General features: G+C 45.9%; 1 protein-coding gene across 1 annotated transcript in view; it reads right to left on the bottom strand.

The window, feature by feature from the left end:
- Positions 1–805: 805 nt before the first annotated feature.
- The window catches only part of PPM1H (protein phosphatase, Mg2+/Mn2+ dependent 1H), a 133,481-nt gene continuing 118,947 nt past the window's right edge, over positions 806–15,339 (bottom strand). The window contains exons 9-10 of the mRNA XM_062016848.1: positions 9,049–9,200; positions 806–2,983 (exon numbers count right to left, since the gene is read on the bottom strand). Coding sequence (XP_061872832.1) covers positions 2,836–2,983; positions 9,049–9,200 — 300 coding nt within the window. The 3' untranslated portion in view covers positions 806–2,835. The remainder of the gene's footprint in view (positions 2,984–9,048; positions 9,201–15,339) is intronic.

Genomic DNA, 15,339 nt, shown 5'->3' with positions numbered 1-15,339 from the left:
AGTGCAGGCACACAAGAAGCTCCTATTGAAAGGAGATAGAAGTGAAAGCCCGAGTACAAGCGCAGTGTCCAGAGATGTACCACAGACACTCTAGGGAGCAAGCATGTAAATGTGTAACAGATAAATTGTACAAAAGCAAAACAAAATGCATCACAGCACAGTTTCAGTCACATACCTCTGAGTAGGAAGCTTTTCATTATCCTTTAAAGTCTTCAGAATTTATTAACTGATGCTAATTGACATTAATTGTTGATACTGTACTTTTGCCCTTTCTGGGAGAGGAACACAGCTCCACACAGGTACAGCCACTGCAGAGAAGCCGAAAAACAAACACAGCAGGGACTGATCCACGAGGCCAAGCTAGTGCCCACAAGACTCTGCTGTGACAAGTCACCAGCCAGTCTGCTCCCGCCAAATGATGCACTCTGCTAACCCATCTCTCCAGGGGTACGTTTAAGAACACTCCCTAAATGAGAAGGTGCATGTTCCATTGCCCTGAAATTTCACGTTTAAATTTTGGCAAATACCATAGGGGGAAATGATTTCCACCACATTGCACTCAGTGGTTTTATAATGTCTGGTACGTGTGTTGATACGACGTTACCAAATAATAAAGACTCACAACTCTTGGCCACTGAAACATTTGACTCAGGCTCATAGTTGGTACCATCAAGCACCAGCTTCTTTGCTGTTCAGACAACCCCACCAGAATTGCCAGCAATAGGTCTTCATGAAAAACTATCTGAATTGCTAGAGGATTACACAACTGCATTGGCAAAGAGACAACAGGAGTTACAAGAGCATGAAAAGCATGTTTACAAGTTTATTAGGCTGAGGGGAGGAAAAAAATAGTGCAAGAGATCTCTTGCTTAAACTTCAAAACATGTGAGGGGTCATGTGAAAAATATTTTAGACTCTAAACCTCTCTTTTCACCCAGCTGCACACAGAAAAAGAGGTAAAAGGAAAAAAAAAAGGAGGAAAGCATAGATAAAGCATGACAACACACAATCAGATATGCCATTGTTTTATGCTGAAGCTCTAGAATATAAAACATCCGTGTTCTGCACAGCTTTACCACATGCAGGCACTGGGGAATGCAGGGAACAGTTTTCAGGCTAAACTCATGCGTTGCACACTCTGCTCTGACCTGACACTCTTACCGGGTCTAGAGATTTCAAGCACGGGTAGTTTAAATCTGTGCGGTTCTGGGCGCCAGGCAGCAGAGCAGCAGCGGGGTGGCCGTAAGGCGCGGGTGCTGCGCCATGGGCCCGGGTGTCCCCAGGGCACGGCAGCCTCCCGTGCCTTTGGGCATTACACAACGCTCGGGAGCCGCCTGCTCAGCGCCCTACAACTGCCTCAGCTCCCTGTCTTTTGGCTCACCTGAGCAGCTCCAAAAGAATGTGGTCTGGGGGCAAATGAGGCTGAACTTGGCTCCCCAGCCAAAATAGCTGCCTACACGCTAGAACCTTCTGGTTGTGTTTTTTCTTCAACTCCTGCCAGCAAAGTAAGATAGTTGCCTGCTTGACGACCAGGCAGCCAGGTTAAGCTGCAGATTTGCTCACTCGTTTCCCTATGGAGACTATTGCTCCAGATGACGTTTTACTCAGATTTTCTTTATTTAAATCGATTTAGCACTGCTAAGAAAAAAAGCTGCTGAAACTAGCCAAGGGCTTGTGTCTGTCCGTGTGATCTTTTGATCCTTGACTCCAGCCCTCGACACCATGAGGACAGAAAGTGGTGAGCTGTCACTTTCTGACGAGCAAGTCAAGCAGGCAAAGGTATACTGAGTAATAAGCGAGGCAGGAAGAAGCGAAGCGACTCTGAAATAGATCACTATCTGGGTATCCAAATTGATAGCGAGAACAATATCACCACTTCAAGTAAACACAACTAAAAAGACACTCAGGAGCCCAAGTAAATTTACCAAACCCCAACAGATGGAAAAGCTGTATGGTCAGGGATCCTTTCAACAAGATAAAGCTGGCAGAACCACTCAATGAATGAAAATCTCTGATCCCAAGGAAACCATGGCCTCCAGGTAAACATCACGTGAAGCTGAGTTTGCGTGCTCTGTATAATCATGGTATACACACAACAGAGTATCTTGACAACTAACTCCTCACAGCAGAGAAAAATCTTACCATATAGGACTGTGACCTATTTTTCCTGAACAACTTTGCAGGTGGCTCTTTTAGCTGCAGTAAGCAGGCACTGTCACATTGAAAACGACTTCGTTTTTCCTACTAAAATACAGGAGTATAGTCTACTGAAGAAGAGAGAGGAGAAGAAAATGGGGGTCTGAAGGATTACACAAGTTTGAACTCGTCCATAGGTAAGTTGAGAATGCAACTCTTTGAAACAAGAAAACTCTTGAGTCTCGTCTATATGGGTACTTTTAAATGAGATGTGACCCAAGTCACCTTCTGGATATCCAGGAGTAGATTTCAGGAGCCTCCTTGGCTTCTGAGAGCCACTTCTACTTTCCCAACTGAAATGGCTCTTCCAAGCTACACGTAAACTGAGGAAAAAAAAAAAAGTAATTCCCTAAGTGGAGGGGCGATAGAATCTGTAAGATGCTAGCAGCATTTACATCCCATTCCTGATAAGCACCACAACCATTTCTATAGGGAAAATGTTATCTTAACTTATCTTTAATCATATACAGTATATGTGCAGAGCCCTACCTTTCGGGCAAAAAAATACCCCTCCAGCATTAGTTTGTAAATAGATTACATCAGTTCGAAGCGTCCTGATCAGATCACCGAAAAACATATTGTCTCTTTCAGGCCCTTCCCCAAAAGATCCCCGTCCTATAACCGCTCTTGATGCCCCCTTCATGACTGTTTGTTGCCATGTATCAAAGGGATGACGTAGACAGAGATGTCATCCCCGGAGCCCAGCCTGTCGTTGGAGATCCGCCAGCCCCGGTCCTTCAGCACGCCCCTGGCGCGCATCACCAGGTCCTGCGCCGCCAGCGTGTACCTGCGGGAAGGGCAGAGGACAGGCAGAGAGTGCTCATCTTGGACAAGAAAGTGGGTGTCACAGCCCGTCACATTTGCCATGCAGAGAGCTACCAGGACAAGCTCCCCAGTGCTTCAGAAGCGGGCAGGAGCAACACGAACCACGGCATACCCACCAGGCAACCCCCTTCCAGCTCATTGGCAGCTTCTGCGTCAGAATCTAAAGTTATCTTTGCAGGCACCGAGCCACCAAAACTCCACTGGTCATTGGGGGTGCCCAGCTCCACCAGTTTTCACAAAAACATTAACATGTCTTAAATTAGCTTTTTAGGAGGAGAGTGCAAAACTGAGGACCCCAAATACACTGCTTGCTGTTGAAAACTACACACTTGCCGACACACCTGAAGGTAAACATGGCTCCACTACTTCAGAGACAAACTGCAACAAAGAAAGTAATCTGAAATCAAATAATAGAGCACTAAAAATAAAGCCCAATTACACCTTAAACCAAGTAGACTAACTTGTCTGTTTTCTTCAGCCATAAGAATGATTTTTAAATCTCTCATTCTGAAAACGGGAAAGGAAACGTACAGTTAATGCAGCCAGATTAACAGAGTCCTACAGTTCTTTCACATTGAAGAGTTAAGTGAAAACTGTGTGAATGTGAGTTGTCAACTGCTTAATTTAGTGAAAAAAAAAAAACAAGCTTCATGTTGCTTCAACACTCCCAGCCAGTGCTGGGCTGACTGGCACTGGATTTATGGGACTTACTGTCTGCCCTGAAAAAGTAACAGATGTTGCTTGGGGGCAGAAGGATGTCAGAGTCCAAAAGGTGGTGCACAGTGTTCCATCATGTGCTTCATCGTGTTCTCCCTTATCATTTGCCTGCTGTTACTAGATCAACACATCTGTGTACTCAGAAGTTTCCTCTGAAAGAAATCTCATTATGAGTGAACAGCTACTGTCACATGTTTTTCTTCACCAGTCTAACAGCTGGCTGAGATGTTTTGAATTTGGTTGGGTGGAGGCAAGCTTTTCTATGAATTGATAATTAAAAATGAATCAGACAGTTAGAAGACTGACAAGAAAAAAACCCTAAACAGTTAAGTATTATGCCTGCCTGTGTCTTATTTGAAGCCTGAATATCAACCTCCAAAATGCCGTGGGGCTCTACAAAGCCAAACACGCAGGCCAGCAGAAGCAAAGCACCTCTGTAGTTTCAAAAAACCAGAAGGGACAGGATGGGTTTGCATTTTGTGACCCCCTTTTCTATGAAGGATGCTTGGCCAGAAGTGATCTCCCCAAATCCTCTTTGAGAAACAGGAAACAACGGTATCTCCATTGATTGGAAACAAGATGGGATGGGGTTTTATTAATTTTCACCAGAGAATGCATTGTTAAATTGCAATTCTATCAGTAGAGACTTTATTCACTGTCTGGGAATAAAAGAAAAGAAAAGAAAAGAAACCCAATTATGATCTATTTCTAGGAACAGATTTACTTCCTCCACGAGAAAGATTTCTTCAATGGAAATAAACCTACATTTGACTGTCCAAAAGGTTTGATGGTAAAAACAAGTAAGGTTGTAAAGAACCAATGCACTGCCTGCTCCTAATGGTACCGAGTGAGAAATTTTCCCTCCCTCTCTCATTTTGTTAATTTTGGCAGTTACTTTGAGCAGCAAGAGGAGGGCCCAGGGCGTGAACTCTGACACACGCGCTCGCATATGCGCTGTCCATGTGTTCCGAGGTGAGGCTGTACCAACGACTTCAAGCTGGAACAGCTGCATGGAACACGAAGCACTGCCTCTAACGCAACATGAAATTGCATTTTCTAAGGGGAAAAACCCAAAACCATACATACTCACACTCCCCAAATCAGATGCAGGGCTATGGAACAAAAGGACTCCACATGGCGAGCAAGAAACAGGAATATTTATTCACAGCATGTCTGATGTCGAGTGAATTTTGTCTAGAAAATCTTTTCCAAGGATTTCTCAGCTATTGTCAGAATTTGAGAAGAAAACACCCATCGTTCTGAGAGAAAACTTTGTCTTCTCCCTTTTTCTAATTAACAAGGGCTTCCCACATCTAAAGAGCGGAAAGAAATGAAGTATTGCCCTTGATTGTGTAAAGCTTTGGCTGCTTAATGCCTGGAGAGGGCAAGATTGGAAAAAAAAGAAGAAGGAATGTTAACAAACCAGAAATTTGCTTGTAGGCAGACTGAGAAACACACAAGAAAACTGGCAGGTCGGAGCAAAGGAAAAGGAACAGGTGAAGGCAGCAGTGAGGTAACGCATTCCTCTCCTTGTGCAGAGCTGAATTGAAGCGATGCTGTTCAACTCAGCGCTGGAGTAGAGAGGGTGAGTCTCTCGCACCCGGAGATGAATAGCGGCAGCAGTCCATTACTGAATACTTTATTCTCCAGCGCTTTGAACTTGGGATTCAGCTGTCGAGACAGCATTAGAGAATTGCTGAAGTAGTTTTAAAGTATCCACTTCCTCCTAATGAACAGCCTCACTGAAATACAACTTTTGTGTTTTAAGAATAAACATCTACAGGTTGGTTTTTTTTCCCCTTCTGCTGAAGTTGTCAGTATTGATCGGTGAGAGTACTGCAGGAGAAATGGTGACAGTGGGGGAAACGTGCTGCTGTCTGAGCAGTCTCTTATCTTCTCACACCCAGCAGAGGTGGAGTAACTCCCCAGCATCCTCATAAATCTCTACCTAGTGTGAGAGAGAGAGAGGGAACAAGAAATGACAGGAGGGAGGACAAGAAATGAAAGATTCCCAAGGTCAGTGGGTAAACCTGCATAAGTACAGCTGAAAGAACTGGGCAAGGAGTCCTGCCTCTCTGTCTTCATACCTCTTCAGAAAGATGATGTATGGAAAGCTGTAGTGTGTCTCTACCACCTGTTCTTCACTCATGGTCCCCTTCATGCTCTTGTCTGCCACAATACCCGTAAGAAACGAGTTGAGTAAGTAATCCAGCCCCACCCCAGCTTCTTCACTCCATCAAATCTGTGCCCATCACCCGCTGCCCAAATCCCCTGAGGCTGTGGCTGCATGGTTGGGTGAAGCCAGACCTGAGGACTTTGCTCTTCCTGAACTCTGAGATGCTCAGACACATGGTACATTTGACAGGATTCAAAGATGTTTTTCTGTGGGTAACAAACACTCAGTTCTGACAGTAAATATTAGCAGGAGAGAGTCCCAAGAGTGCTGCCGAGGGCTGTAAGCTCTTAGCCATCAGGCTATAAAACAACTTCTAATTCAAATGGGAGAGATACTGTTTCCACAAAGAGATAATTACGTAACAGGTAAGTACTCTGCAGCTCTCAAATCTTCCTCTCTAGCTTTTTCTCTCTCGTTTTTACCTATGCTGCTGTCAGGCAGTAAGTAGGCTGCTGGGTCAGGTGGATGCAGGGTCTGCTCCACAGGTAGGTTCTCCGGATGACCACAGCAAATTTACCCAAGGGGCAGATCTCTTATATTCTGACAAGTTTTCTACATCCCTAGAGATTTCATGTTTCCAGCTGATCACCTCACCACAGACTATGTCACTACACCCATCACAGCACCTGATGTTTTCTGGGATAACACCTCCTTTAAACATTAACACTGTAGTACGGCAAACAAGACTCTCCTGTCACCAAGTAGGGAGAGGAATGAATGCAGCTCCACAGTCTGAGCTGCTATACCATTGTAAATTCATTAGTTATACCTCATTTGGACCGCTGTGGAGTAATTACGTAAAACCTCTCAGACAGTACTTTAAACCCTTTAACTATTCTTTACAACCAAGCAGCAAGAGCAATTCCACAAAGGTAATTTTCATAAATATCATTGTAAACTATGTGAGGGACTTGCTCTAATTACCTTTTGCAAGCTGGCATGAGAAATGTCTTGCCACTGCTATTTGTAAGCCTCTAAATGACCTGGCACAAAGTTACTTAAAAGAACAAATTAATTTTCAATTCAGATGTCCATTCATAGACCAGTAGGTCAAACACTAATAAATGTGTTTGTTCTAACTCCATAATACAGCAGGTCAAATTTCAGAGCGTTGTACTCATGCCGGCACAAGGAGGAACGAATCGCCCACAATTACTGGGGCTAAACCAGCATGAACAAGTCTAAATGAAACAAAGAAAATACATTCTTTTTTTCCTTTACCATCTCTGAGTTCTATGAGGGTTTTAAAATGGATGAAAAATTACTCACCTAACAAGTCAAAAAGATCAAACAACGGATTCCAGTTCCTACTGCACCAAATGTGGTGGCCATCACCAGCTTTGGAAAGACCGAAAGGAAAAGGACACACAAGACACCCAGGCTGTATTCACAACACAGGACCAGCTAAGATGGTAGGAAAAGCGAGCATTTCACAGTTTGGAATGGGGGAGAATGGAGGCAGAAGGATCACATTTTACCGGGTGTCTTTGCAAGAGGAGATTTGGGAGTGCAGAAATGATGGCAAAAGTTCTCTATAGAACCTCTGAACAGTGCTAAGGAATAAGTGAAAGTAGATGAGGTGGGTCATCTCCTCTTACCTTAATGGCATCTCTGCATAGTACAGTGCCAGGTGCCCTGGAAGTGTTCCTCACTAATCCTGCCCGATCTCCTCCCAGAATGAGGGCAGAGACACTTCTGTGTCTTGCTGAAGCAGAGACAGCGCTGATTGTCATTTATAGCACGTCTCCTCTTTGGTGCAAGGAGGTGGGGAAGGTCACACTACTGCAGTTGCAGCTTCATGCTGATCACTCATCCTCCCGACGACTGAGTGACTGCAGTGAAACCTCTGTGTTCCATGTTTGTAAGTGTCAGGGCAAGAGAACATTGCTTGTGAGTTACTTTGGAGCTGCTCTCGCTTTAAAACCCAAGTGGCTGTCAGGGTGTCCACACCCAGTTACCTTCCTTGTTTACTGGCGGAGAACAGGGCTGACCCTGTGAAGATGACCACTTAGAAATACAAGAAACACCAATCATCTTGAGATGGGTTTCCCCGTGTCCTCAAGAGCTGCCACATCCTTGTAACTGTAACTTGAGCGCTCACACTGTTCCATGTGTTTTCACTTGCCTGCCAAGATGTGCCAAAGCTCATTTCTGAAGCTCTGCTTTCCACAGGCCAACTGGGGATGCGTAAAAGCTCTTTTCCCCACTCTCAGCCCAGAGCAAGGGCAGAAGACAGCAATGGCCAGGCCTGAATTCAGGAGCAACACACGCTTCCCTTCCCGAGCAGTCCCAAGGGAAGGATAAAGCTCTTTCCACTTTCACAGCCCTCCCTTTTACAAGCAGGAGGCCTCTGATCTCTAGCGTAATGTTTTAATTAATGGCAACACTGAGCTCGGCAGCAGACAGACTGACAGAAGGCAGACAGCGCTCTAGCTCGTTGTCTGGGAACTTGTTTGCTTGATGATGTGTCTTAAAAACAGAAATCGATCAAGTAAGAGGTAATAAAAAAAAAAAGAGGATGAGGTAGGAAAAAAAAGTCAAATGAAACAGGATCCAACTAAATGAAATAGAGTCAGACTTTCCACCTATTTTGTTATCACACCTGTCCTGCAGCTGGTAGCACTGAGCATCGCCTGCTGAAGGTGGGCTTCAAGGCCACAGCGTGACCAGGAATGAGTGGGAACCACGCTGGGCAGTACTTACATGTACATACACAGAGGGAGAGAGATGCTGATGACAGTCCTAGTGAGAAACAATCTTTAGTGCTAAAGGATTATCCAGAGGAGAGTTAAGTGGAAACCTGTGACTGCTGGCAACAGAGACCTGTTACTACCTTGTTCTAAGATCTCAGCCTCCTAGGGTTTCCACAAGACCAGCAAACAAAATGGATCCCTTGCCAAGATACTGTCAGCCCACAACTATTCCTTTGAGATCAGGCAATTCTTTGTTATAACAGACACTCCACACCCCCCAGCCAAGAACACCCACATTTGCAGTGGACGCTCCATCCAGTTTATAAAAATGTCTTCTTGTAAGTGTTCCCTATTTACTAAATGATCATACTTTCTACAAAAATACATTACCAGAAAGAGCTCTTCTGTGGAGAAGATAGAAAATCAGGGATGAGCACAAACCTGTGGGGATCATCAGGGTCACAGTTTGGTAGAAAGTTAGTGACAGCTTCTGCCACTTCTTCATTTAACAGCACATCCCAGAGTCCATCAGTAGCTAGAATCAGAACATCGTCTGGTCCATGCTCGTACTGCAGGAGGTCATAGACTCTCACCTAAAAACGAACAAATGAAAAAAGAGACATCTGTGAAGGAGAAGACTGTCAGACCTGTTTGTGAAACATTGCTGAGTTTGGCTGTGAGTTCACAGGTTGGGCCAGGGCACTAAAATACCTCTCCTGCAGCACTGCTGGGGTCTATGTTCAATTTAGCTCTGGAGATGGCAACCCTTCTTGCCCTGGCTCAGCACAGCTCAAGTGCTGAGCCCAGCTGGGATGGAGGCAAGCATTCCTAGGCAGGCACTGTGCCACCTGCTGCCAGGAGCAGCCTGGTTTTGGAGAGCAAAGCCCTTCCCCATCATTGGTGAGACCAGTCATATGGAAGCTGAATAATTTATTTGATGAATTTTTGATATTTTCTAACAAAATATTCACAAATAATTGTTTTCACTGTTTGTCCAGACGCATTTAACGCCACCAGATAAGTTGCACGTGTTTGGAAATGCTGGCATGGCAGAAGGCATTGCATTCCCTTTTCTGGACCTCAGGCAGCTGCTCAAGAATTGCAGTGAATAATTCCACAAAATGGAGAGAAACTCTTTACTTGCACGGCTGTGGATATCTGTAAGGAGTTCAGTGGGTACAAACCAGTCCAAGATGTGCACAGAAGTGAATGCCCGTGCTGGTCTACAGCTGCTGTCCATCTGACTGCTGCTTCTGCTGTGCTTCTGTGACACCCAGCCCTCAAAACAGCATCCTCTCCTCGGCAAGGCTGGGAGAGCCAGGACGGAAGGGGGCAGGCACAGAGAGTGCCGGGAGGTCTTTGGCCAAGCCAGAATATGAGCAAAGGCCACAGTGAGTGTTTTGAAATGAGCCTTGAGCTGGGTGTAACTTTCATGCGGCACACATTGTGCTCAGACTGGCGGTGCCCGTGAGCACCAGGCAGTGACCGAGAGCTGCTGCAAAGTGCTCGAGGGGAACGTGCAACTCCCGCAGCAACGACCACAGCTGGAAGAAGTGCGGCAACCCGGGCAAGGCAGAGGCAGGAGGAAACGGGCCTTTGTACTGAACTTGATGCACGGTGCAGCTCGTCACACTCCCTGCTCCAGCCTCGGGCTCTGCCAACAGCAGCAGCACTCGGGAAATTCGTTGGGACAAGCACTTGGCGTAACTAGAAAATATGAGCTGTTTTATTCTCCCTCCTGGTGCATTCTCCCCTTAGGAGCCATGGAGCAGGCCATGCACATAAAATGCCTGGACCTTTTAATGTAATTATGATTTTATGGGACTACAACCAGTACCGGAGGAAAAAAAATTGAAATCACCTAGAGCTGTCTGCTAATCCTCACTTGTTCGCCTTTCACTCAACAGCACAAGAAGGTCATTTGTAGAATGTAACCTTCGCTTCATTATCTAAGGTAGCAGCTGAATAAGGACTTTGGAGAGGATTAAAGTCAACGCAAGATACTCTCTTCATTAGAGCATATCTCCTTATTCAGACTGAGTGGGAATGCCGTTACAGAAAAGGTCCCTGCATGCAGCACAGCTCCCCTCTCAAGCCTGTCGCACAGAAGCCAGTAGCTGCTGTACCCAAAATTCAGTTCACCCTCTAACAGCACAGGGTTTCAACTCGGAAATTGTTGGCTGTCACAGCCATCAATAAGCAGCACATGCTTTGGCCAGATCTCTTGGGTACAGGCAAATGTTAGAGAGAGCATCGGCCTTAACACTGAGAGATGTGCTCAGCAGCAGGCCCCTCATAGGAATAACCAAAAATCAGCCCTATGAAAAACATATCTACCATAGCTCACTCTCCCACCCTGGCAAAGCACACATTATACCATTTTTTTTCAGTGTTGGTGGGGTAGAAAGCAGGAAACCAAGATTGTGCATCATTGATTTGAATCCTCCTGAAATGAACAATCTTGTCTGACTGGTGCAGCACTGGTGCAGATAAGAAACTTGTTAAAGATACCTGCAGCTGATTCACAGGTAAAAAGGTTTGAATCCTTGGCACAGCACAGTGCTGTAGCAACACCAGGAAGAGACAATTTTACCACAAACTTGTTTAGTTTTGGGAGAAAAGAAAAACAAACAAACATGCAATCGCTGATTTTTATGGGTAATGTGGGAACATGGTAGTCACTACCTAAAAGCAAACGCTGTGTGAACTGAGAACCTCCAGAAAGGAGTGCCACTGGGAAAGAACTAGATGGCAGAAGAGGTGCAGAGGAGGGTAGTGGGGTGAGCAATAACGGGTGCTTGGCTGGTACCCAGGCTAAGGAAGAGACTGCCAAAGTTACAGGAGGCAAGCTTCAGACAACTTCAGGTAAGATTCTTGTATACAAGGACAAGATGGACACGCAACACCATGTTCATCGAAATGCAGCTTTGTCTGCCTTCCAGTTACCACAGCAGCAACACATTAGGGCAGCCACATCCACATAATAGAATCATAGAATGGTAGGGGTTGGAAGGGACCTTTAGAGATCATCTAGTCCAATACTTTGTTTTTATTTAAGCTCTTTCTTTCTGTCTTTCCTCAGATTCCTAAAATACAGCTGTAGGTGCCTCTAGTGCACTGCTGACAAAAAAAGAGTTAATTTAGAGCTGTCCAGTCTATGGTAGGTTCAGTTTATGCTCACAGACCAGCTTGACCGGGTGCAGAAATGAATCAGGTCCTAACCCTTCACTTTCCTGCTTCTTACGGGGGTCAACAAGGTCTCCTGCAGCAGTGACACGTGCCCTCAGCTGGGCACGGAGCAGCGTGACAGCAGCGCTGCTGGAGGCACACAGCTGGGGCAGCAGCACTGTGGCACGTGAACGGATGCTCAAATCAGTAGAGTCGGCTCTACACGCACCCCACAGCACACTCCAAATACGCTGTACAGAAAAGGCCAGGGACTGTGATAGGTCAGAGTTCCAGAAAGATGAGGAGAAACCCAGGAAGTTATCCAAGTGCCTGCGGCAGCAAGCGGCCCTGCAGCCCTGTAAATCTCATGTGACCAAAAGCAGCTCATTGATTCCAATGTAAAGTATGAATTTAATTTGTTGTTTTTTAATCCCAGAGCCAACCCTGCCAATGACTGCTTTCCTTCCCGTAGCTGTACTTCAGGAAACTGAACAACAGTGAGGTTGAAGTGATGTTCTGTCTGTGGCATCAGTTTGCGCAAAGCTGCCCACACTGCACAAGGGCGACGATGGTTGGCCAGACACCAGCTGGCAGGACAGAGGTTTCCTTCACTGGTGCCGCACCCTTGACAAATTTCATAGCAATTTCACCCCTATCTTCAATCTTTCCCTCACGACTGATTGCTTCCACAGCCAGACATGAATCCTGAGTATGCCACAGAACTTGTGATCTCTGTCCCAAATGCCTTGAGCTACCTGTGCTCTGTCCTCTGCCTCGTGTGCTATCCTGAGGGCCCTGTCAACTTCCTCCAGCCTAGCAGCCTTTTCTGCCCTGCCCTGGCAATCTTTCTCACTCAATCATTCTATGATTCTATCATGTCTCTGGAGGCAGCCCTCAAAGGAGTCCAGTTTGGTCACCATACCTCTACCATCCACCGATGCCTTGACATAGAGCAGCTGACCTATTAACTAGCTAAACTTGACTTTAGTACCCAGAAAACATAAAAAGCCATCTATGGGGAAGGAGCGCCAGAACCTCAGGAGCACAGACACCCATGACAATAAATGTTGGGTTACACTGTATTTTACCCTGCCTGGTACTCCCAGAACCCAGCAGATAGACACCGCTAGAGCCCTCAGTCACACACAGCATCCTCCTGAACACGTGGTTTGTTACACAGTGCCTTCCTTCAATCCAGATATCTGTTCCTCACGTTGCTCACCTACACACAGCCAGGAGCGCTGAGGAAAAACGCTCTGGGCAAGTGACAAACAAATAGGTGGGCTGCTTTTGTATCTGCATTTCAAATGGATGTACCCACCAGCCAAGGCCTGTGTCTGGCCACTGCAAAGGCCCAAGGCAGCTCTGCATTTGCCAGCTCTGTTTCTAAGAGGCAGCCGAGGTGAGTCCCTGCGGCTCAAAAAGCTCTGGCGGAGCCACTCGCATGCCTGCAGCCATCTGAGGTGCTCCCCAGCAGCCGGCCCCCGGGGCATTCCAGCCAAACAACAGCCTGCAGTCACTCGCCTGCACTATTGATCAACTTGGCTACTTTCATAAATTAAGCCCTTTCTTAATTGTATCGAGTCCTTTTTATGCGCAGTGTTACCCGGCGCAGCTTCGCTGGCAAACGACGAGATCTTTCAATACCACCCTCCAAGTAATTTATATGTAAATAATAAAAAGCGGGTCCCAACACTGCTCCCTGCAGCACTCACCAATTAATCTCCTTTTAGCTTTTTACTGCCACCCTTTGTTTCCTGCCCTTTAGCCAATTTCCAGTAGACTGTGCCAACTTTCCACTTAGTCCATAGCTTCATATCTTTTATATTAATAACCTGTGAGGCAGAACAGTTTCTCAAACGTTTTCTGAGAAATCAAAGTGCTCATGCAAGACCATCGACTGAGTTTATGATTTTTTTTTAATTCTCTGGTAGACATAACCCTGAAGGACTTCAAGCTGCTAAAGTGTGACGTTTGCCTCTTGAAACCGCCTTGACTCTCTTTGATCACACTCTACTTGTCTAAATGTCCGCCCTGCTTGTTCCTTTCAATGGTGTAATCCCCAAAGATTTCTCCAGAAGGCAGATGTGAATCTCAACCGGTCTCCTTTGACGTATTTGTGGAGTTGTCAGTAAGATTTTACCAACGTAACGGAACGAGAGAAGTTCTCCCCCGTTCCCTTCTCAGGCTTTGCTGGTGGTGAGGGCCAAGTGCGGTGCCAGCGCCGCACACCTCTGCCCAGAAAACGGCCACGGTGTCCTTCCAAAAAGTTTTGGGTTGGGATCCTGCTTTTTAGCTGCAACAAGGTGGCTCTCGCTGAGCTTGAAAAAAAGCAGAATTTGCTGGCAAAAGCTTTCAAATGAACCGTTCCATTATGAAAAATAAATATTTAATTCCACGCCAGCGAGCCTCGGCCACGGCTTGCCTGCTTTGTGCTACTCCAGTTCATTATAAAAGGCTCAATTCTCTAGAGCTCTCCAACCTGCAGAAGTCCTCCAAATCTGGTCTCGTAACAGCTGAGCCACTGAATGCTGATTACATTTGTCAGTCTTGGCTACATGACTTCTCCTCTCACAGCCTGGCACACTATCAAAGTATCACTTCACACCCCCCTCAAATTACTCTTTATGACTATTTCTGGATGTAGTCCCAGGGACGCTTACCTTTCCTTCAGCTACATTTTGGTGAACATGGCACACTAGAACTTTGTCACGCGGGAAGTAAAATGTTGTGAACACTCACCACATTGCCCCAGCTTGGGAAAGGAGGCTGTAATTATGGCACAGAAACAGAAGCCTTGGAAGACAGAGGACTTGGATCCTCCTCTGTCACGACTCACTGTGTGCGCCTTAATTTCCTGCGCCTCCCCTTTTCCAGGCCTGGAAACAGACATTGTGTTTCCCTACCTCTGTATGAACAATCTGAAATCCAATTCTGCACAAGGGCCAAAGATGACTGCTGCCTGATGCCACTGCCTTTACTTCCAAGCACCAAGCTTCCCAGATGGCATCGTAAAGACGTTGCTCCTCAATGCTGGTTTCTGTGCAAGGTGCATTGTCCATGTATGGACAGAACAAGTCAGGGAAAAACATGAGGAGATAAAGCATTGGGGCTCTCTCTGGGAAGAGAAGGAAGAGATGATTAAGAGAAGGAGGTGCAACAGAAAGTAAGTTGGAGCATATGCTACTTCCTAATAAAATTCAAGGCTTTTTTTTTTTGCCAGTATCTCTAAGTTGAGGTGGCTGGTGCTCCATCTCTCCTCCTCCTGCCCTTGTATGTTTCTGCTGAATTTAGCTGTGAAGGGAACGTGGAAACAAAGCCAATTTTGCTTCCCTTTTCCAAAGCAGTTAAGAGATCCTGAAACGTGGATAGCATATGAACTGGATGTCATGTTCCAGAATTTGAACACGTACAGACACTCCACACACAAATCAGAAAAGCCCATGAGAAGCTTTAGTTTATACACACAGACAAATACTGCAGCAGCAATTGGCAGAGATGATACTGCTGAGACACTGTGCTGCAGCCATTACCTACCCCAGAAACACTGGGGCTCAGTATACC

The sequence above is a fragment of the Colius striatus genome, chromosome 1, assembly GCF_028858725.1.
Source record: "Colius striatus isolate bColStr4 chromosome 1, bColStr4.1.hap1, whole genome shotgun sequence".
NCBI classification, from domain to species: Eukaryota; Metazoa; Chordata; class Aves; order Coliiformes; family Coliidae; genus Colius; species Colius striatus.
This window is presented reverse-complemented; position numbering and strand designations above follow the sequence as displayed.